Here is a 17,244-nt window from a genome sequence, read left to right on the forward strand (position 1 = left end):
ACTCATGCTCCTTCTGTGGAACTCAAAGCTGAGAAACAGCTGAACAGGCGGGATGTGAGCTGCCTTTGGTAAAAGATTGGGTTGCGCTATCTCTTTTGTCTGATCACACTTTGATTCTCACACACGATAAGGAACTAACAAACAGAAGTTGGTTCTCAGAAATAGAGACCTACTTGTGGTCATGACATAGAACCTCTTCTCCTGCATGTGTCTGGTTTTAGCTTATGTTAAGTTTTGAGGCTAAATGATAAGAAATGTGGCAGGTTTTTCCAATTGGTTGCATTTTCACTTGAGGTTCAGTTTTAATTGTTTCAATGAATTGTTACATAAATTAGAAAAAAGCAAACAACTTTCCTTCAAAATGTTGCCCTGGATGTCATAATTTAGGCGCGCTATTTGATTTGGGCAGCAGATGACGTGATACCAGAGGAAAATCAACAGATTAGCAAATAATTTTATTGCGCCAAAGCAAGTTTTGCGAATGGATGCAAAATTCTTCCCCATCACAAAATGGAGTCCTCTGTGAATTTGTGAGAAACAAAGCACTTTAATAGAACTGGCTGTACTATGGGTGTTGGTTACTGTACCTGATTATATTTGTTCTGGTGAATACTAGTTAATTTTGTTACCTGTTCTAGTTAATTAAAGCCACTAAGGTAAATAAGTAAGAAGGGTTTCCTGAATGCTACTGATTGGAGTTGATTTCATTCATGGCAACATGATAAAGCACAAAATAAGGAAAGTTCATTTGGTCTATCAAGCCCATTCCTTCTGGAGACCATAGATATGAAATTCTGATTGAGTGGTAGGACACTAACCCAATGGATCTATCGGGAACAGAGTCAAAATCTGAGGAATAAAGAGGATCGCCCAGTTTTACATCCCATTTAATTTCCATCCTTAATTCAGCCAAATAAATCAGGGGATAAAAAGTACCCATCCTAGTGAGAGTGCAGCAATGCAAAAGAGGGGTTTAGGCTGGGATTAGATCATCAGAGCTAATCCACCCTAGGATCCAGTCATAAGAACATAAGAACATAAAAAGTAGGAGCAGGAGTAGGCCATTCGGCCCTTCGAGCCTGCTCCGCCATTCAATACGATCATGGCCGATCTTCTATCTCAACTCCACTTTCCAGCCTGACCCCCAGGTACCTTGATGCTCTTAGTGCCCTAAAATATACTCAATGACTGAGCATCCACAACTCTCTGCAGTTGGGAATTCTAAAGGTAGGATCCTTTGAGTGAAGAAATTTCTCTTCATCTCAGTTCGAAATGGCAAACCTTTAATTCTGAGACTATGAGCCTGAGTTCTAGACCTTCCAGCCCTGGGAAACAACTTCTCAGCATTTACCCTGCCAAACCCTCTAAAACCTAATTTATAGCAATATAAAACGAGCATCTATAACACCAGCTGAGGAAGGCAGATACTGGAATCTTAAGGTGAATTGAGGTGTTAGATAAATACTTATAATTCTACTTTGGAGTGGCCTTTGTGGAAAATACTTTCACTTTATTTTAGAGGTTCTTAGCCATATTTGAAAATCTTCCTTGAGACAGTTTTCTGTTCAGGGAATTCCCTTCAAATCGGCAGGAAGGCCACAATATGTTTTTACTCACAGAGATTCCCCTCTTAATGGTTCACATGTTGGAGAAAGAAGTGAAGAGGAACAGCTGGCAATCCAGGAAACCAAACTCTTAAGGCAGGAACACTGGAGATCCTATGACCCTCCTACAGATATCAATTGCCTGCAAAGGCTTGGAAGAAATTCCTCATTATATCCATGACATTATGGAGGTCAGAAGGCCTCTGTGTTATGTAAAGCACGTGCAGAGTTTGTGGAAGCTGCCACTCACTCCAGGATGCTCTCTAGTGCAGAGAGGCCCATTCTCATACTGCCACAAAGAATGACATTAAACTCTGTCACCAACCCTGCTAACTGATGCACATCTTTTCAGATAATTGAAGCACTTTCGATTGTTCCATCATCCAAAAGCTTTGGTTAATTTTTACATGTATGCTGTCGACACCCAGTTCTACTACACCACCAACTCTCTCGACTCCTCCACTGTTGCTACATTCTCAGATTACTTATCCGACATCCAGTACTGGATGAGCAGAAATTTCCTCCAATTAAATACTGGGAAGACCGAAGCCATTGTTTTTGGTCCCCACTCCAAACTCCGTTCCCTGACTGCCTACTCCATCCCTCTCCTTGGCAACAGTTTGAGATTAAACCAGTCTGTTCACAACCAATCCGAGTTCACATGTCAGCATTCCCTTCTCATACAGGTGGCTCCACAAATATCCCCATCCTCAATGATGGGGGAGCCCAGCACATCAGCAAAGGATATGGCTGATGCATTTGCAACAATCTTCAGCCAGAAGTGCCGAGTGGATGATACATCTCGATCTCCTCCTGAAGTCCCCAGCATCACAGATGCCAGTCTTCAGCCAATTCAATTCACTCTGCGTGATATGAAGAAATGACTGAAGGCACTGGATACTGCAAAGGTTATGGACCCTGACAATATTCCGGCAATAGTACAGAAGACCTGTGCTCCAGAACTTGCCGGGCCCCTAGCCAAGCAGTTTTAGTACAGCTACGACACTGGCATCTACCGGCAGTGTGGAAAATTGCCCAGGTATGTCCTGCACACAAGAAGCAGCACAACTCCAACCTGGTCAATTACCGCCCCATCAGTCTACTTTCAATCATCAGTAAAGTGATGGAAGGTGTCGTCGACAGTGCCATCAAGCAGCACCTGCTTAGAAATAACCTGCTCAGTGTCGCTAAGTTTGGGTTTCGCCAGGGCCACTCAGCTCCTGACCTCATTACAGCCTTTGTTCAAACATGGACAAAAGAGCTGAACTCGAGGTGAGGTGAGAGTGACTGCCCTTGACATCAAGGCAGCATTTGATCAAGTATGGCAACAAGGAGCCCTAGCAAAACTGGAGTCAAGGGGAATCAGGGGGAAAACTCTCCGCTGGTTGATGTCATACCTAGCGCAAAGGAAGATGGTTGTGGTTGTTGGAGGTCAATCATCTCAGCTCCAGGACATCACTGCAGAAGTTCTTCGGGGTAGTGTCCTAGGACCAATCATCTTCAGCTGCTTCATCAATGACCTTCCTTCAACCATAAGGTCAGAAGTGGGGATGTTCACCGATGATTAAAAGATGTTCAGCACCATTCAAGACTCCTCAGATACTGAAGCAGTCTGTGTAGAAATGCAGCAAGACCTGGACAATATCCAGCCTTGGGCTGATAAATGGCAAGTAACATTCGTGCCACACAAGTGCCAGGCGATGATCATATCCAACAAGAGAGAATCTAAACATCTCCCCTTGACATTCAATGGCATTACAATCACTGGACCAGATACTGAACTGGAGTAGCCATATAAGTACCGTGGCTACAAGAGCAGGTCAGAGGCTAGGAATCCTGCGGCAAGTAACTCACCTCCTGACTCCCCAAAGCCTGTCTACAAGGCACAAGTCAGGAGTGTGATGGAATACTCTCCATTTGCCTGGATGGGTGCAGATCCAACAAAATTCAAGAAGCTCGACACCATCCAGGACAAAGCAGCACGCTTGATTGGCAATCCATTCACATACATTCACTCCCTCCACCACCGACGCACAGTGGCAGCAGTGTATACCATCTACAAAATGCACTGCAGCAACGCACCAAGGCTCCTTAGCACCTTCCAAACCCACGACCTCTACCACCTAGAAGGACAAGGGCTGCAAGTGCATGGGAACAGCATCACCTGCAAGTTCCGCTCCAAGCCACACACCATCCTGACTTGGAAAAATATTGCTGTTCCTTCACTGTCGCTGGGTCAAAATCATGGAACTCCCTTCCTAACAGTGCTGTAGGTGTACCTACCTCACATGGACTGCAGCGGTTCAAGAAGGCAGCTCACCACCACAAGGGCAATTAAGGATGGGCAATAAATGCTGGCCTGGCCAGAGACGTCCACATCCCATGAATGAATAAAAAAAAGTTGTTGCTTTCCCTTACATTGGTATTCTTGTCGATTGTCCTGATGAGTGCAAGATGAAAATCTGCAACAACATGTCCCTATTTTCAGCAATATTTATGTATATGGTGAACAACAGATCCATCAGGATGCCACTTCCCAAGGACAGCACTTCCTACTTTCTGCCTGTCTGAGAAACTTCCCTCAACACCTATCCTTTGTTTTCTATTTCTTACTGTTGTCATGAGGCTCTTATGTGGCACCTTAACAAAGATGTGAAAGTCCTGTATATCACATTCAATACACAACCCTTGTCTACTCTTTCTGTTATTTCTTCAAGGAATTCAATCAGTCATTAGGTTAAACATGCCCTACCTTTTAGAAAGCCATAATAATTATTTTTTATCATTTACTCGAGTTCTTTTGTTATCTGATCATTTTGCAAATATTCTGGTATCTTTCCTACCGCTGACATAACGCTAACTCATCTATAATTCCTTGAATAAAAAGAGAAAATGTTGGAAATACTCAGCAGGTCTGGTCGCCTCTGTGGAGAGAGAAACAGAGTTAACGTTTCAGGTCTGTGACCTCGGTTGCTTTCTCTCTTATTTCTCTCTTACTTCCTTTACTTTGCTTTTGGACAGCAGCCATTTACATCTCAAGACACACCTTCTGTTTCTTTACTTGTCCCATTACCTCTCCCTTTGGCCTTGCACCATGAAACCCTTTGTCTTGTAATTTCTCCTGCTCTCCACCCTATCACAGACCCTCCCTTTTGTTCTTTTTCTCACCGTGCCCCCTCCACAAAGGAGGGCACAAATATCACACCAGAAATGTTGGGGAACACAGGCTTTAATGAGAGAGAGGAACTGAAGGAAATCAGTATTAGTAGAGAAATGGTGTTGGGGAAATTGATAGGATTGAAGACTGATAAATCCCCAGGCCTGATGGTATGCATCCCAGAGTACTTAAGGAAGTGGCCCTAGAAATAGTGGATGCATTGGTGGTCATCTTCCAAGATTCTGTAGATGCTGGAACAGTTCCTACAGATTGGAGGGTAGCTAATGTAACCCCACAATTTAAAAAGGGAGGCAGAGAGAATGCAGGGAATTATAGACCAGTCAGCCTGACGTTGGTAGTGGGGAAAATTCTAGAGTCCATTATCAAAGATTTTATAGCAAAGCATTTGGAGAACAGTGGTAGAATCGGACAGAGTTAGCATGGATTTACGAAAGGGAAATCATGCATGACAAATCTACTAGAATTCTTCGAGGATGTAACTGGTAGAGTTGATGAGGGGGAGCCAGTAGATGTGGTTTATTTGGACTTTCAGAAGGCTTTCAACAAAGTCCCACATAAGAGATTAGTGTGTAAAATTAAAGCGCGTGGGATTAGGGGTTGTGTATTGCGATGGATAGAAAACTGGTTGGCAGACAGGAAACAAAGAGTAGGAATAAACGGGTCTTTTTCTGAATGGCAGGCTGTGACTAGTTGGGTACTGCAGGGATCGGTGCTCGGATCCCAGCTATTCACAATATATATTAATGATTTAGATGAGGGAACTAAATGTAATATCTCCAAATTTGCAGATGACACCAAACTGGGTGGGAGGGTGAGTTGTGAGGAGGATGCAGAGAGGCTTCAGGGTGATTTGGACAAGTTGAGTGTGTGGGCAAGTGCATGGAAGATGCAGTATAATGTGAATAAAAATGTGAGGTTATCCACTTTGGTAGCAAAAACAGGAAGGCAGATTATTATCTGAACGGCTATAAACTGAGAGAGGGGAATATGCAACGAGTCCTGGGTGTTCTCGTACACAAGTCGCTGAAGGTAAGCATGCAGGTGCAACAGGTGGTAAAAAAGGCAAATGGTATGTTGGCCTTCATAGCAAGAGGATTCGAGTACAGGAGCAGGCATGTCTTGCTGCAATTATACAGGGCTTGGGTGAGGCCACACCTGGAATATTGTGTGCAGTTTTGGTCTCCTTATCTGAGGAAGGATGTTCTTGCTATGGAGGGAGTGCAGCGAAGGTTTACCAGACTGATTCCTGGGATGATGGGACTGACGTACGAGGAGAGATTGAGTCGGTTAGGATTATATTCGCTGGAGTTCAGAAGAGTGAGGGGGGATCTCACAGAAACCTATAAAATTCTAACAAGACTTGACAGGGTAGATGCAGGAAGGATGTTCCCAATGGTGGGGGAGTCCAGAACCAGGGGTCATAGTCTAAGGATATGGGATAAACCTTTCAGGACTGAGATGAGGAGAAATTTCTTCACCCAGAGAGTGGTGAGCCTGTGGAATTCGCTACCACAGAAAGCAGTTGAGGCTAAAACATTGTATGTTTTCAAGAAGGAGGCGAAAGGGATCAAAGAATATGGGGGGAAAGCGGGAACAGGTTACTGAGTTGGATGATCAGCCATGATCATAATGAATGGCGGAGCAGGCTCGAAGGGCAAATGGCCTACTCCTCCTCCTATTTTCTATGTTTCTATGTTTCACTTGCTCAAAACCTGTTACATTTCTAACTGTCCCCAGTCAGGATGAAAAGTCACAGACCTAAAGTGTTAACTCTGTTGCTTTCTCCACAGAGGCTGCCTGAGTGTTTCCAGCATTTTCTGTTTCTATTCCACATTTCCAGCAGCTGCAGTGTTTTGCTTTTGCTGTAGTTCCTTGAGTTAGTTCTATCTCCCTTTACATCGGAATTACATTTGCTGTTCCCCAGTCCTCCGGCACTATTCTTTTTTCTATGGATTATTATTCTTGCGCTTAAATTCCTCCAAAGCTTCATCTCTCCCTCTTTGTATCCTTCATGCTAAAACAACCCACCCCCCCAAAAAAACTCTCTATTCCTCTAACTCCAACCCCCTATAGATCATCTCCTTCCTTCACTCCACTATTAGTAGCCATGCCTTCAGCTATCTAGGCCCTATCCTCAGATTCCCTGCTTAAACACCTCTGCCTCTCCGACTCCCAATCTTTCTTCAAGAGCTTCCCTAAAATACATCACTTTGGCCAAACCCTTAGTTACCCCTTCGAATATCTCCTTTGGTTCGGTATCCATTTTTTTCTCAAACACTTCTATGATGCACGTTAGGATGATCTCTACAGGACATGCTATTATTGAGTGCTTCTACTTAAAATGGTTCTGTAAGAGAAAGGGGGCATTAGTGATGCACTTCTCTCTATCAACAGTATCACTAGAAGTCTTAACTATATTCATATGTATTCTGCACACTTCTGTCAATGTGATTAACTCAGCGAGTAGACTGAAGTAAGCTCCATCTCCCCTGTCATACATCTCAAAAGTTTCTTTACTGCTTCCTCATCAATGGTTATGCAATGCCCACTGCTGGTAAGGTGGTGAATCATTCCATGTGCTTTGAAGAAACTACCAGTTCCACTTAATATCTTGAATTGACACAAATAGCATCGATGCATGCTCGGAGAAACTAGATGAAGTACAACAGGGAGAAAGGAACAGGTGGATTTGCCAACAGGGTTAAATGAAGTAGGGTGGAATGAGGCTTCTGTGGAGCATAAATGCCAGCATAGAGCAATTGGGCCAAATGGCCTGTTTCTGTACTGTAAATTCTATGTAACTGGTATGTACAGAATCCAAAAAGTCGACAAATTTATCATTAAACCAATTAACACAAACAGATGACAGAAAGAGACTCCGAATTCTGAATATCAAATACTTCAACTTCCATGTTGAGTTGTGACTGAAATAGTTCACACTCACTGTCCTATGTTCACCATTTCTTGTGCAGTTGTAAACACCAATGGGCCCGATTTTAACTCAAACAAAACCCATTCACTTCCACAGAGTTAAAATCGGGTCCAATTTTATCTTCCTTGCCCAGAACAAATTAACAACAATAACTTGTATTTATATAGCAACTTTAATGCGACAAAAAGCCCCAAGGCGCTTCACAGAAGCATTATAAAGCAAAATTTGATACTGAGCCACAAAAGGCGACATTCGGGCAGATGACCAATAGCTTGGACAATGAGATATGTTTGAAAGAGTGTCTTAAAGGAAGAAAGAGAGATAGAGAGGCGGAAAGGTTCAAGGAGGGAATTCTGGACCTTACGGCCTAGACTGCTGAAGGCAAGGTCACCAATGGTGGAGGAATGAAAATCAGAAATGCTCAAAAGGTCAGAATTAGAGGAGCACAGATATCTTGGAGGGCTGTGGGGCTGGAGTAGATTACAGAGATAGGGAGGACGAGGCCATGGAGGGACTTGAAAACAAGGAAGTGAATTTTAAAATTGAGGCATTGCTAAGCCAGGAGCCAATGTAGATCAGCGAGTACAGGCATGCTGGGTGAACGGGACTTGGTATGAGTAAGGACACGGACAGCATTCAATGACCTCAAGTTTATGGCGGGTAGAATGTAGGAGGCCAGTCAGGAGTGTGTCGGAATAGTCATGTCTAGAGGTAACAAAGGTATGAATGAAACGTTCAGCAGCAGATGAGCTCAGGCAGGGGCGAAGTCGGGTGATGTTACAGAGGCGGAAATAGGCTGTCTTAGTGATGGCTTTGGTTATATGGCTAGAAGCTCATCTTGGGGTCAAATAACCAAGGTTGCGAACTGTCTGTTTCAGCCTCAGAGAATTGCCAAGGAGAGGGTTGGAGTTGGTAGCTAGGAAATAGAATTTGTATCAGTCTGATAATTTAGCAACAGTGGAGGAATCAAGAGAGGTGTTGGTGAAGTAGAGCTGAGTGTTGTCAGCGTACATGTGAAAACTAAAGCTGTGTTTTTGAATGATGTCACCGAGAAACAGCATGTAGATGAGAAGTAGGAGGGGGCCAAAGATAGATCCTCGGGGAACTCCAGATGTAACAGTGCAGGAGTCGGAAGAGAGGCCATTGCAGGTAATACTCTGACTATGATTAGATAGATAAGAATGGAACTAGTAGAGTGCAGTCCCACCCTCCTGGACATTTAACTGGTCATTTATCACATAGATGTTTGTGGAGGCTTTCTGTATGCAAATTGGCTGCCATTTATATCTATATTACAACACTGACTGTGCATCACTGGTTGTGAAACTCTCCATACTCGTTCTTCCACGTCCTTAGTTATTTCTCTGCATTGAAGCCTTCTATTTCTTCTGAGGTCTCGTACTAACACCTGTTGCTGTGTATCTTTACAGCTGTAATTTCTACCCATGCTTTCCCACGCTTACTGTTGCGTTGTGTGAATTTTCTTCTCTCCATTAGCCTTCCTGGTTCCTGTTCTAATGCCAATGCCTCTCTCTCCCCCATCATTAAGAATTTCCTGCCTCTCTCTTCTCAGCCCTGATCAACTGAAGGGTGCACCCTGTGCGTCAGCTCCATGTTCCCAACACCTGTCAAGCAGTAACTGGTGATATCCATCTTCCTCAGGTTTTTAATCAGAGACGCTTTGGTTCTTCCTGTTTTTATACTGGGCACTGCTGATTGCCTATGCTACAGGATTATCCTGGAGTTAAAGATTAATCTCCAGGATAAGATAGTGATAAAAATCATAGGGGGATTATAAAATAGCATGTTTTGGAAATTTACTTTGAAAGCCTTTGTTTATTAGGTTTATATTAGTTTAAATATATTGTAGATGGGAAAAGAGACATCGGACGGTTGGAATTGAAAAGCCTTGATAAAAGCTCCAGGACCATGTTGGATCACTGATGGCAACCCTACTGCTGCACAAGCTGTAAAGGGCGGACTGGGAGATGCCAATGCGGACTGCATGACCAAAATCAGTCCTGGAGGAGACAAAAATGTGGAGTAGAAGATTGGCAGAAAGGCTGGGGGCTAAGCAGGGGCACGGTCCCTAGTGTCCTGGCCAATATTTGCCCCTCAATCAACATCACAATAACAGATTAGCTGGTCAGTATCATATTGCAGTTTGTAGGAGCTTGCTGTAAATTGGTGGCCATGTTTTCTACAACAACAACAAATATAGCGCCTTTAATATAATAAAATGTCCCAAGACACTTTACAGTAGCAATTATAAAACAAAATATGACACTGAGCCGGATAAGGAGATACTTGGTCAGGTGACGAGAAGCTTGGTCAAGGGGTAGGTTTTAAGGAGTGTCTTCAAAGAGGTAAGCATCACTACACTTCCAAAATACTTCATTGGCTGTAAAGCGCTTTGGGATGAGCAGTGGTTATGAAAGGCGCTACAGAAATGCAAGCCTCTCTTTCTTTAGGCAAATGATGCTCTGGAGGGGCAACAGTACAGTATTGGCTGTGGAATATGACGTGAAACCTTAAGTGAATTTAAACACTTATTGGGGATTATCGTTTTTATAATAAATGATTGCAACAATTGGATGCTATTTGGAAAAGTTGTACATATGCAAGCATAGTTTAATGAACTGAAATAGAGTTTTTTAAAAAACTATCGCCCGAACAGGGACTTGAACCCTGGACCCTCAGATTAAAAGTCTGATGCTCTACCGACTGAGCTATCCGGGCCCTGAAAAAGAGTTCGCCTACTGGCTATTAAAGGCTGCAACACCAGATGGGTTGTTTTTATAGTTCTGAGTTATTTTGTAAGTGCTCAGTTCTAAAACTGCAAACTCGCCTCATGAAGTACACAAACTAAGATTTGCAACAAACTTTTGAAAGTACTAAAGATTATTATTACACATAAGTAGCCATTAAATATTAGTGACTGTTAAGGGAAGGAGAGGAAGAAACCTTCCTGTGACAGTTTGATGGTCGCCATCTTTAGTGCTGGCAGGTACAATGACTACTTCCGGTGTGCGCCATGTTTGTTGCTGGCGCCAAGCGGTAGGCAGCGGCATCGCGGCGCTCGGTCGACGAGAGGTTTGATAAGCCGCGGATTGCCGGTTCTAAACCCGCTTTTGGTACTGGTTTTACCGTTATTACATCGCTAGTCAGTTACGTGCTAACATAGGCGGCGCAGGTTGAGTTTTAAACGTCTATAGTTTGAGCGGAATGGAGGAGCGGGTAGGCCGCGGGGGTCGGAGAGAAGCCTCGGACTCGCCTGAAACGGTTAGCCGGTGCGGGGGGTGCCTGTGCCTTCTGAGACAGCGAGGGGAGGTCGGTCTGCTGCAGGAATTGGGGGTAATATTTAATCAGAGGACTTTCAATTTATTTTTTTAAAATTCCCTGTTGAAGTGATTCTTTATTATTTTCTCCTGTTGAATGGACCGTTTGGCTTTTAGTCTCATGGCATGTGTCAGTCAGTCGAGACCATGGGCCCCAGGAGATCCACCTTAGCTTGCATCTGACGTGTCAACCATGCCTTTTTTGGGTGTTAAACCCAAGTTAGATTGCCAACCGCAGCCTTTATAAATGTTCAGCATGGATGTTGGCCATTTTGTAGTTTATGGAGTTTAAATTCTGAAATTCCAGATGCTCATTCTCACCATTTCCTCAATGGGAGCCCCTGAATGATCACAGTGAGGTGCTTCTGCTTTTGGGATTTGTCGTTGAGATAATCTGATTTTCTTTGGAAAGGTGTTCCAACTGCCACCGAAATATGGATTTGAGAAATCCAAGCTTGTCCTTTCTGAGAGTTGGGTTGATGGGCTGGAAGAGAATTGTCCCAGGCTCCCTTTTTGTTTTGCAATTGAGATTCAAGATAGCGCCTGTCAGCTTCAAAATGGACATGTGCTGAACTTTTTAATATTTTGGCTTGTTGCCACTTGATACAGACCCACTTGGTATTTTGCTATCTGTTGATTTGAGCAATATAACCTATGGAAGGCAGTTTTTTTAATGCTGGCTTTTAAATTGGTTCAACTTGAGCTGGCTTTTTCACAGTCCTGCCCGTGATATTACACGGCAGAGTCGGTGCAGCGAGTCCATTATGATTTAGTTGTCGGATAACAGTAAATGGTGTTATTTCAAGTAGTTGGGGGAAAATAACAAATCTATATACTTCTGATTAAATTAAATGGTTGCAATGCCACAACTTTCCAATGCCATCTTTGTATATTGTGCCATTGAAATTTTTTAAGGCCTATGTTGAGTGCCAGCTAAATTTGCTTCTGTTGAAGAAGTTACTGAGCAGAGTATTCTGCTGATGAGAGTTCCCTTTGATTACCTGCATTTCCTGTCCTTTTTTTAAAATGAAAACTTCGCATTTGACTGAAAAAGTATGCACTCCTCTTCTTGTAACCTTAGAACTACCTGAATGAGATGAGTGTTTCACAAGTTCAGAAAATATTTAATTGGCGCTTCTCATTGCGTTTTACTAAGTTTGGTTCTCTCCCTTAATCCCCAGGCTCTGTTTAGGTTTTGCATGAATGTCCTTTTAAAAACAAAAGGAGGCAGCATCAACCTCTCTTTGCGATTAAGTGTCCTTTTTCCCAATCAGTTAATATACTCTTTGTCTAGAGGACTCTGCAAACTGTGCGTAAAACTGGTGCATTTTAACAAAGGCTTAAGCAGTTGTTTGTACAAAACTAAACCAATTTTGGTGTTGTACTAAGCAAGTAAAACGCAATGGGTAGTTGATGAGCTTAAATACCAGTGTACCACAGAAGGGCATTATGCCTTGCCCTGCTATGCCGATTGTTCCCAAAATGGGCATTTTACCCTTTTTGATCAAAACAGTTTATTTTTGTTCCCTGCGCTCATGCCCAACCCTCAATCTAGTAGTAGTCCTGGGAGAAGCTCTGTGTGGAGCTGTTCTTGTGGGAACCATAATCCAGAGCATGGTCTATTTTTGGAATGTCAAGTAATTAACCAGATGTTGTGTCTTGTAAATATAACTTGCATTCAGATGGAGACCCAGGCCACCAGCTTCTCCATTACAGTCGCCCCCAAAAGTCATGCATAGTGTGAAGTGCTTTGAGACATTCAGTGTAATGAGTTCCTATATAAATGCAATTAGTTCCTCATTAGGCTGATTTGTGCTAATATTTCCAGATCTGTCATCTCTGTGCCCCAATGCATAGATGAAATGACTGATCAGCTTTCAGCACTCCAATCACTCTTTAAACACATCAGTTCCTGAGTTGAAAAGTGTGTTGTTATAATTCAGTTTTTTTTGTTTGTTCCCGTCAATGGGTACAACTGCTATTAGCAGAATTCTTAACCCACTCGCTGTTGATGCAACTTAACCTCTCTTTTGACCCAGCCCAATTTGGCTTTAATCCCTGCCCTGAGCCATTGTCCAGGTGCTCCTTCTGAATGCAATGTTAGTAACTCCTAATTTTAGCTTTGGTTTTGCTTTATTTTCTGTGTTTGAAAACTAACTGGGTGTAGCTAACTCTGGGTCTTAGCGATGGAAAGATTGAAACTTTGTAATTTTAAAGCTGTAGTATCTCCTTTTGCATTGTGTGTCTCTCTATCCTGTGATCCATTGATGCTGATCATGCGCTGCGGCTATTGGAGAGAACATTTGATTCTATTAACAAGTGGGGGAATTGTGCTTCAAGCTTCCCTCTGCCTAAAATGAACCCAGTTCCATTCCTGTAGAAATGGTGCTTTGCCCAGAGATCTACCTCTACTATCTTCACTAGATGAAAATGCTGCAGTGCCCTCTTGGCGTCTGAGCTTCTACTACATACTGATAGACTTCTCCGGTATTATAAATAGGGAAATCATTTTAGAGGTGTTCTCTCTGGGTAAACTGTAAATTCTAATTCTCTGCAAGATGGTGTATCTGACCCCTCTGAATCCTGGCAGGATATTTGCACTGCCCATTTTTGTTTGACCCCAGAGCTTACACTAGTTGGCACTGCTTGATATTACCCCAACCTTTGATCTCATTCAGAGGGGTTATCCAGGCAGAGGTGGTATATACCCCTAATTCAGGGAGTGTTAAGAGAAGTCTGTTTGCAAATGGGGATACTTCAGTGAAAATCCAAAGTGTTTTTGTTGATAAGGGGGTTGGATGATGCTTCCATATGAAAGCATGCAGGGGACACTGCTTACAAATTTGGGGAGGTTGTTTGTGCTTTTCTTCAATAGGTGCAGATGTCCCGGAGAAGCAGAATTGGACCCGTGTGTGTTTGGTAGTAATTAAATTAGCCAATTTTCACCACAAAAAAAAATCCGTAATCCAAGGCCACTCAAGGCTGCGGAATCTCTTGGAAGATTGTAGAAAGAATGGGGTATTTCCCATCAGCTGTAAATGTATCAGCTGTCCGGCTACATGGTTATGAACTTAATCGGAGGAGTTGATTTTTAATCCCTGGCTTCCTGCAGTTCAACAGAGCAGAAGATGGACTCATTCTAACACCTTCAAGTAGAGTATTTCTAAGGCACTTTGTGTATGCAGATCGCAAATATTTCTACCCAGTCCGTGAAGATGGAGTTGCTACCGAGCCACTTATAAACTGACAGATTCAGTGTTGGTTGGCCTGCAGGGACACGTTGACTGGATGCTTGAAGAAGAGCACCCATATTGCTGACCATTCAAAGGTATATCAACTGCTCCCTTCTAGTAGGGTAGCCTTGTTGCTGGTTTTCATGTTATTCATATAGCTGCGCAGTAATTCATTGTGCTGGTGATTGAAATCAAATCTGAATGGGTATTTGGAACTGATATCTTCATGCTTGTTGCCCATTGAGTATTTTGAAGCATTTAACCATCAAATATGAAATATTGCATTTAAAATACCTGTACACTCGTTACGTGCCTACTGTGTCATCTCACATTAAGATGCATTTTATATATTTTTCTTCAGTTGGGCTTCCTGATTATTTTGCAATTTGATGTAGATTAAAGTCACGCTGAAACTTTCATTGAGATTCACCAATTGGTGATTGAATCCTTTTCTCTGATTGTATCATAGCTCTGGGCCAGGAATCTCCAGCTGGGTTTTCTCCAAGTGCCTGGTGTTTTGATTCAGTCCCTTCCTCTCGCTGCTCTTTTTTAAAACCACAAAACCTAATTTTTGCAGCAAGAGAATGGATGAAAACTGTTATGTATGCTGTCTCTGATGGACCAATCCCTTTGCCATAATTTCCTTTTTCTATTTATGGCTCTTGATCTTAGGCCACTCAATTGAAGAAGTTAGTGTAATTCAAACACGATACCGTAGCTACATTACAGAATTGCACCCTCTTGTGTAAATCACTCACTTTGCAAACTTGTTTTTTTTTTGGTTTGGATAAAGGGTGAAGAAGGTTCCAGAAGATTAGCATCCTATCATCTCGCCTAGACGGACTATCTTGCACTGCGACTCAACAGATAAGAGTGTGGACAAAGTAACAGCGAAAGTCTTTGCTTGATTTGGGAGGAATTGTTACACTCCAGCCATGACTCAGCAAGGAGACGATTGCTACTTTTATTTTTATTCTACATGTGCCAAGGTTAGTATGCAACATTTTGAGTGAGTTTTTGGGGAGTTAGTAGACAGTTCTAATCGAGATAACCCAAAAGAAAGCTAAAAGAATCTGTTGTTCTGATATGGTCAGTCCATATGGACACAGTTGTGGTGTGTTTCTGAGATAGCAATTGACTAGTAGTCTTAATGTAGTCAGACTAGTAACTATTTACTATACACTACCAAATAAATTGAACATGCATACTTTAGGGTTAATGACCAGAGCATGATGGTACATTTATAACTGAAGATTGGGCACCAATAATGCAGAATATTTTTGACAACTTTTGTAATGTCTGAAAATTAGATTTTCCAAAACATTTTTTTAAACAGATGGTAAACAAAAATGTAATTGACCTAATTTTACTGCATCACACAGCAACAACTTTACAGAAAATGTACTGCTTCTCAGTGCTTGATTACCATTAAGAAAGTGTACTGAGAACAGCCCATTCTGTGTTGATACCTTGTGGTATGTCTGCTTGTATGTTCGTGTCATTAGGAATTCAGTATTTATTAAATATGCTTTTGTTTGACAGGGCGACAACTGTCTCTTCCGCCACTGTGAAGCAGCCCTTGGCAGTGAGACCATCTGTACCTTATGGCAGGAAGGACGTTGCTTTCGGCAGGTCTGCAAGTTTCGTCACATGGAGATTGATGTAAGTTGTTCGTTGAGAAGCTTCCCTGTAAATACATGCAGATCACATTTTCTGAGCATGTGTACAAATCTACAATTGTTGTGTGTTCACCTTAATCCTGTTCCTTTTTGTACAATTTTATTTTCTTGTGGAGCTTTCTTGTCTTGTCTCTCTGAAGATTCATTCCCTTGAGCTGTTCTGCTTATTGTTGACAGCATGTAGTTTGTAGTAAGATTAATGTGTGTGTGATATTGTTACTATATTCTGTGAAGTGCAATAAAAGATGGTGTTTGTTTCCTTTTCCTTTTAGAAGAGGCGGAGTGAGATCCCATGCTACTGGGAGAGGCAACCCACCGGGTGTACGAAGTTGAACTGTGCTTTCCGCCACAGCAAGCCTCGCTTCATCGAAGGAGTTTTCATCCCTGCCACAAAAGGTCCATGCTCTTAGCTTGTTCAATTCTGACATGTTTCTTGTTGTTCGTGTATCAATTGTGTTTAATTATATGCAGGTGGAGGACATTCATTGGGGTCTGTCTTGAGCACGTATAAAGGATGACTATGGGGTTGAGTTCGGAGGTATCGGCTTTAACATTTAATTCTAAATAATTATAAGACTGGATAAAGATTGGCTCCAGTATCATCCTTCACCAGTTGCCTTCCTGAAGTATAACACCCATCTCCATTTAGAAATGTAGTCTGGCCCTTCTGTACCAGTCACACTTTATAAGTGCTTCTTCACATGGTAGCAGAGTAAGAAGCTGGGAAACCCTTGAGTTAAGCAGGCTGAGAAGCATATCAAATCTGGCTGTATTTCATTGGTATGGATGACCTCGAGAGTAGTGAAGTTGATATGCAGGTCATGTGGATAATTTCTGGGAGAGCTGTTTAGCTGTGTCTCATTATCTTGTCCCTGAAAGTCTGTTTAACAGGTTGCTGTATGCTGCTGCTTTTGGTTCTCCAAAGTGCGTTGTTGTCGATTGTAATCTTGTTTCTGTGCGCTATGAATGCAGCTCACAAGTGAATTTCTTGTGTATTCAGTGCTTAATGTTCAGTCACAACTTCTCCATTTTTCACAAAGATATGTTCACTCTTCTCCACAGGTGTGCAAACCAAGCAGGAAGTGGCTGAGGCAGCTGAAGAACCCATGGTCCCACAGTTACCCATCAACCAGTTACAACAGCCCAAGATCCCTATTCAGTCTAATCCATCCCCCCAAGTTCGAGGGGTAATGAAACTGGAGGCATCGGAGAACGTGCCAAGCCCCACTCACCCTCCTGTGGTGATCAACGCTGCAGACGATGATGAAGATGACGATGGT

General features: G+C 42.6%; 1 protein-coding gene and 1 non-coding gene across 8 annotated transcripts in view; one reads left to right on the plus strand and one right to left on the minus strand.

Annotated features, from left to right (window-relative positions):
- Positions 1-10,380: 10,380 nt before the first annotated feature.
- Positions 10,381-10,453, minus strand: trnak-uuu (transfer RNA lysine (anticodon UUU)). The gene has a single exon. It is a non-coding gene; the product is annotated as a tRNA-Lys (tRNA).
- Positions 10,454-10,753: 300 nt separating this feature from the next.
- The window catches only part of zc3h11a (zinc finger CCCH-type containing 11A), a 33,365-nt gene continuing 26,874 nt past the window's right edge, over positions 10,754-17,244 (plus strand). For 3 of the 7 annotated variants that reach the window (XM_068057398.1, XM_068057405.1, XM_068057404.1), the window contains exons 1-6: positions 10,754-10,848; positions 14,165-14,380; positions 15,079-15,274; positions 15,828-15,947; positions 16,237-16,360; positions 17,027-17,242. In XM_068057398.1, coding sequence (XP_067913499.1) covers positions 15,221-15,274; positions 15,828-15,947; positions 16,237-16,360; positions 17,027-17,242 — 514 coding nt within the window. In that variant the 5' untranslated portion in view covers positions 10,754-10,848; positions 14,165-14,380; positions 15,079-15,220. Of the gene's footprint in view, positions 14,381-15,078; positions 15,275-15,827; positions 15,948-16,236; positions 16,361-17,026; positions 17,243-17,244 lie in introns of all 7 variants that reach the window. The other 4 variants (XM_068057402.1, XM_068057401.1, XM_068057400.1 and 1 more) reach the window with 4 other exon arrangements.

The sequence above is a fragment of the Heterodontus francisci genome, chromosome 25 (assembly GCF_036365525.1).
Source record: "Heterodontus francisci isolate sHetFra1 chromosome 25, sHetFra1.hap1, whole genome shotgun sequence".
In the NCBI taxonomy this organism is placed as follows: domain Eukaryota; kingdom Metazoa; phylum Chordata; class Chondrichthyes; order Heterodontiformes; family Heterodontidae; genus Heterodontus; species Heterodontus francisci.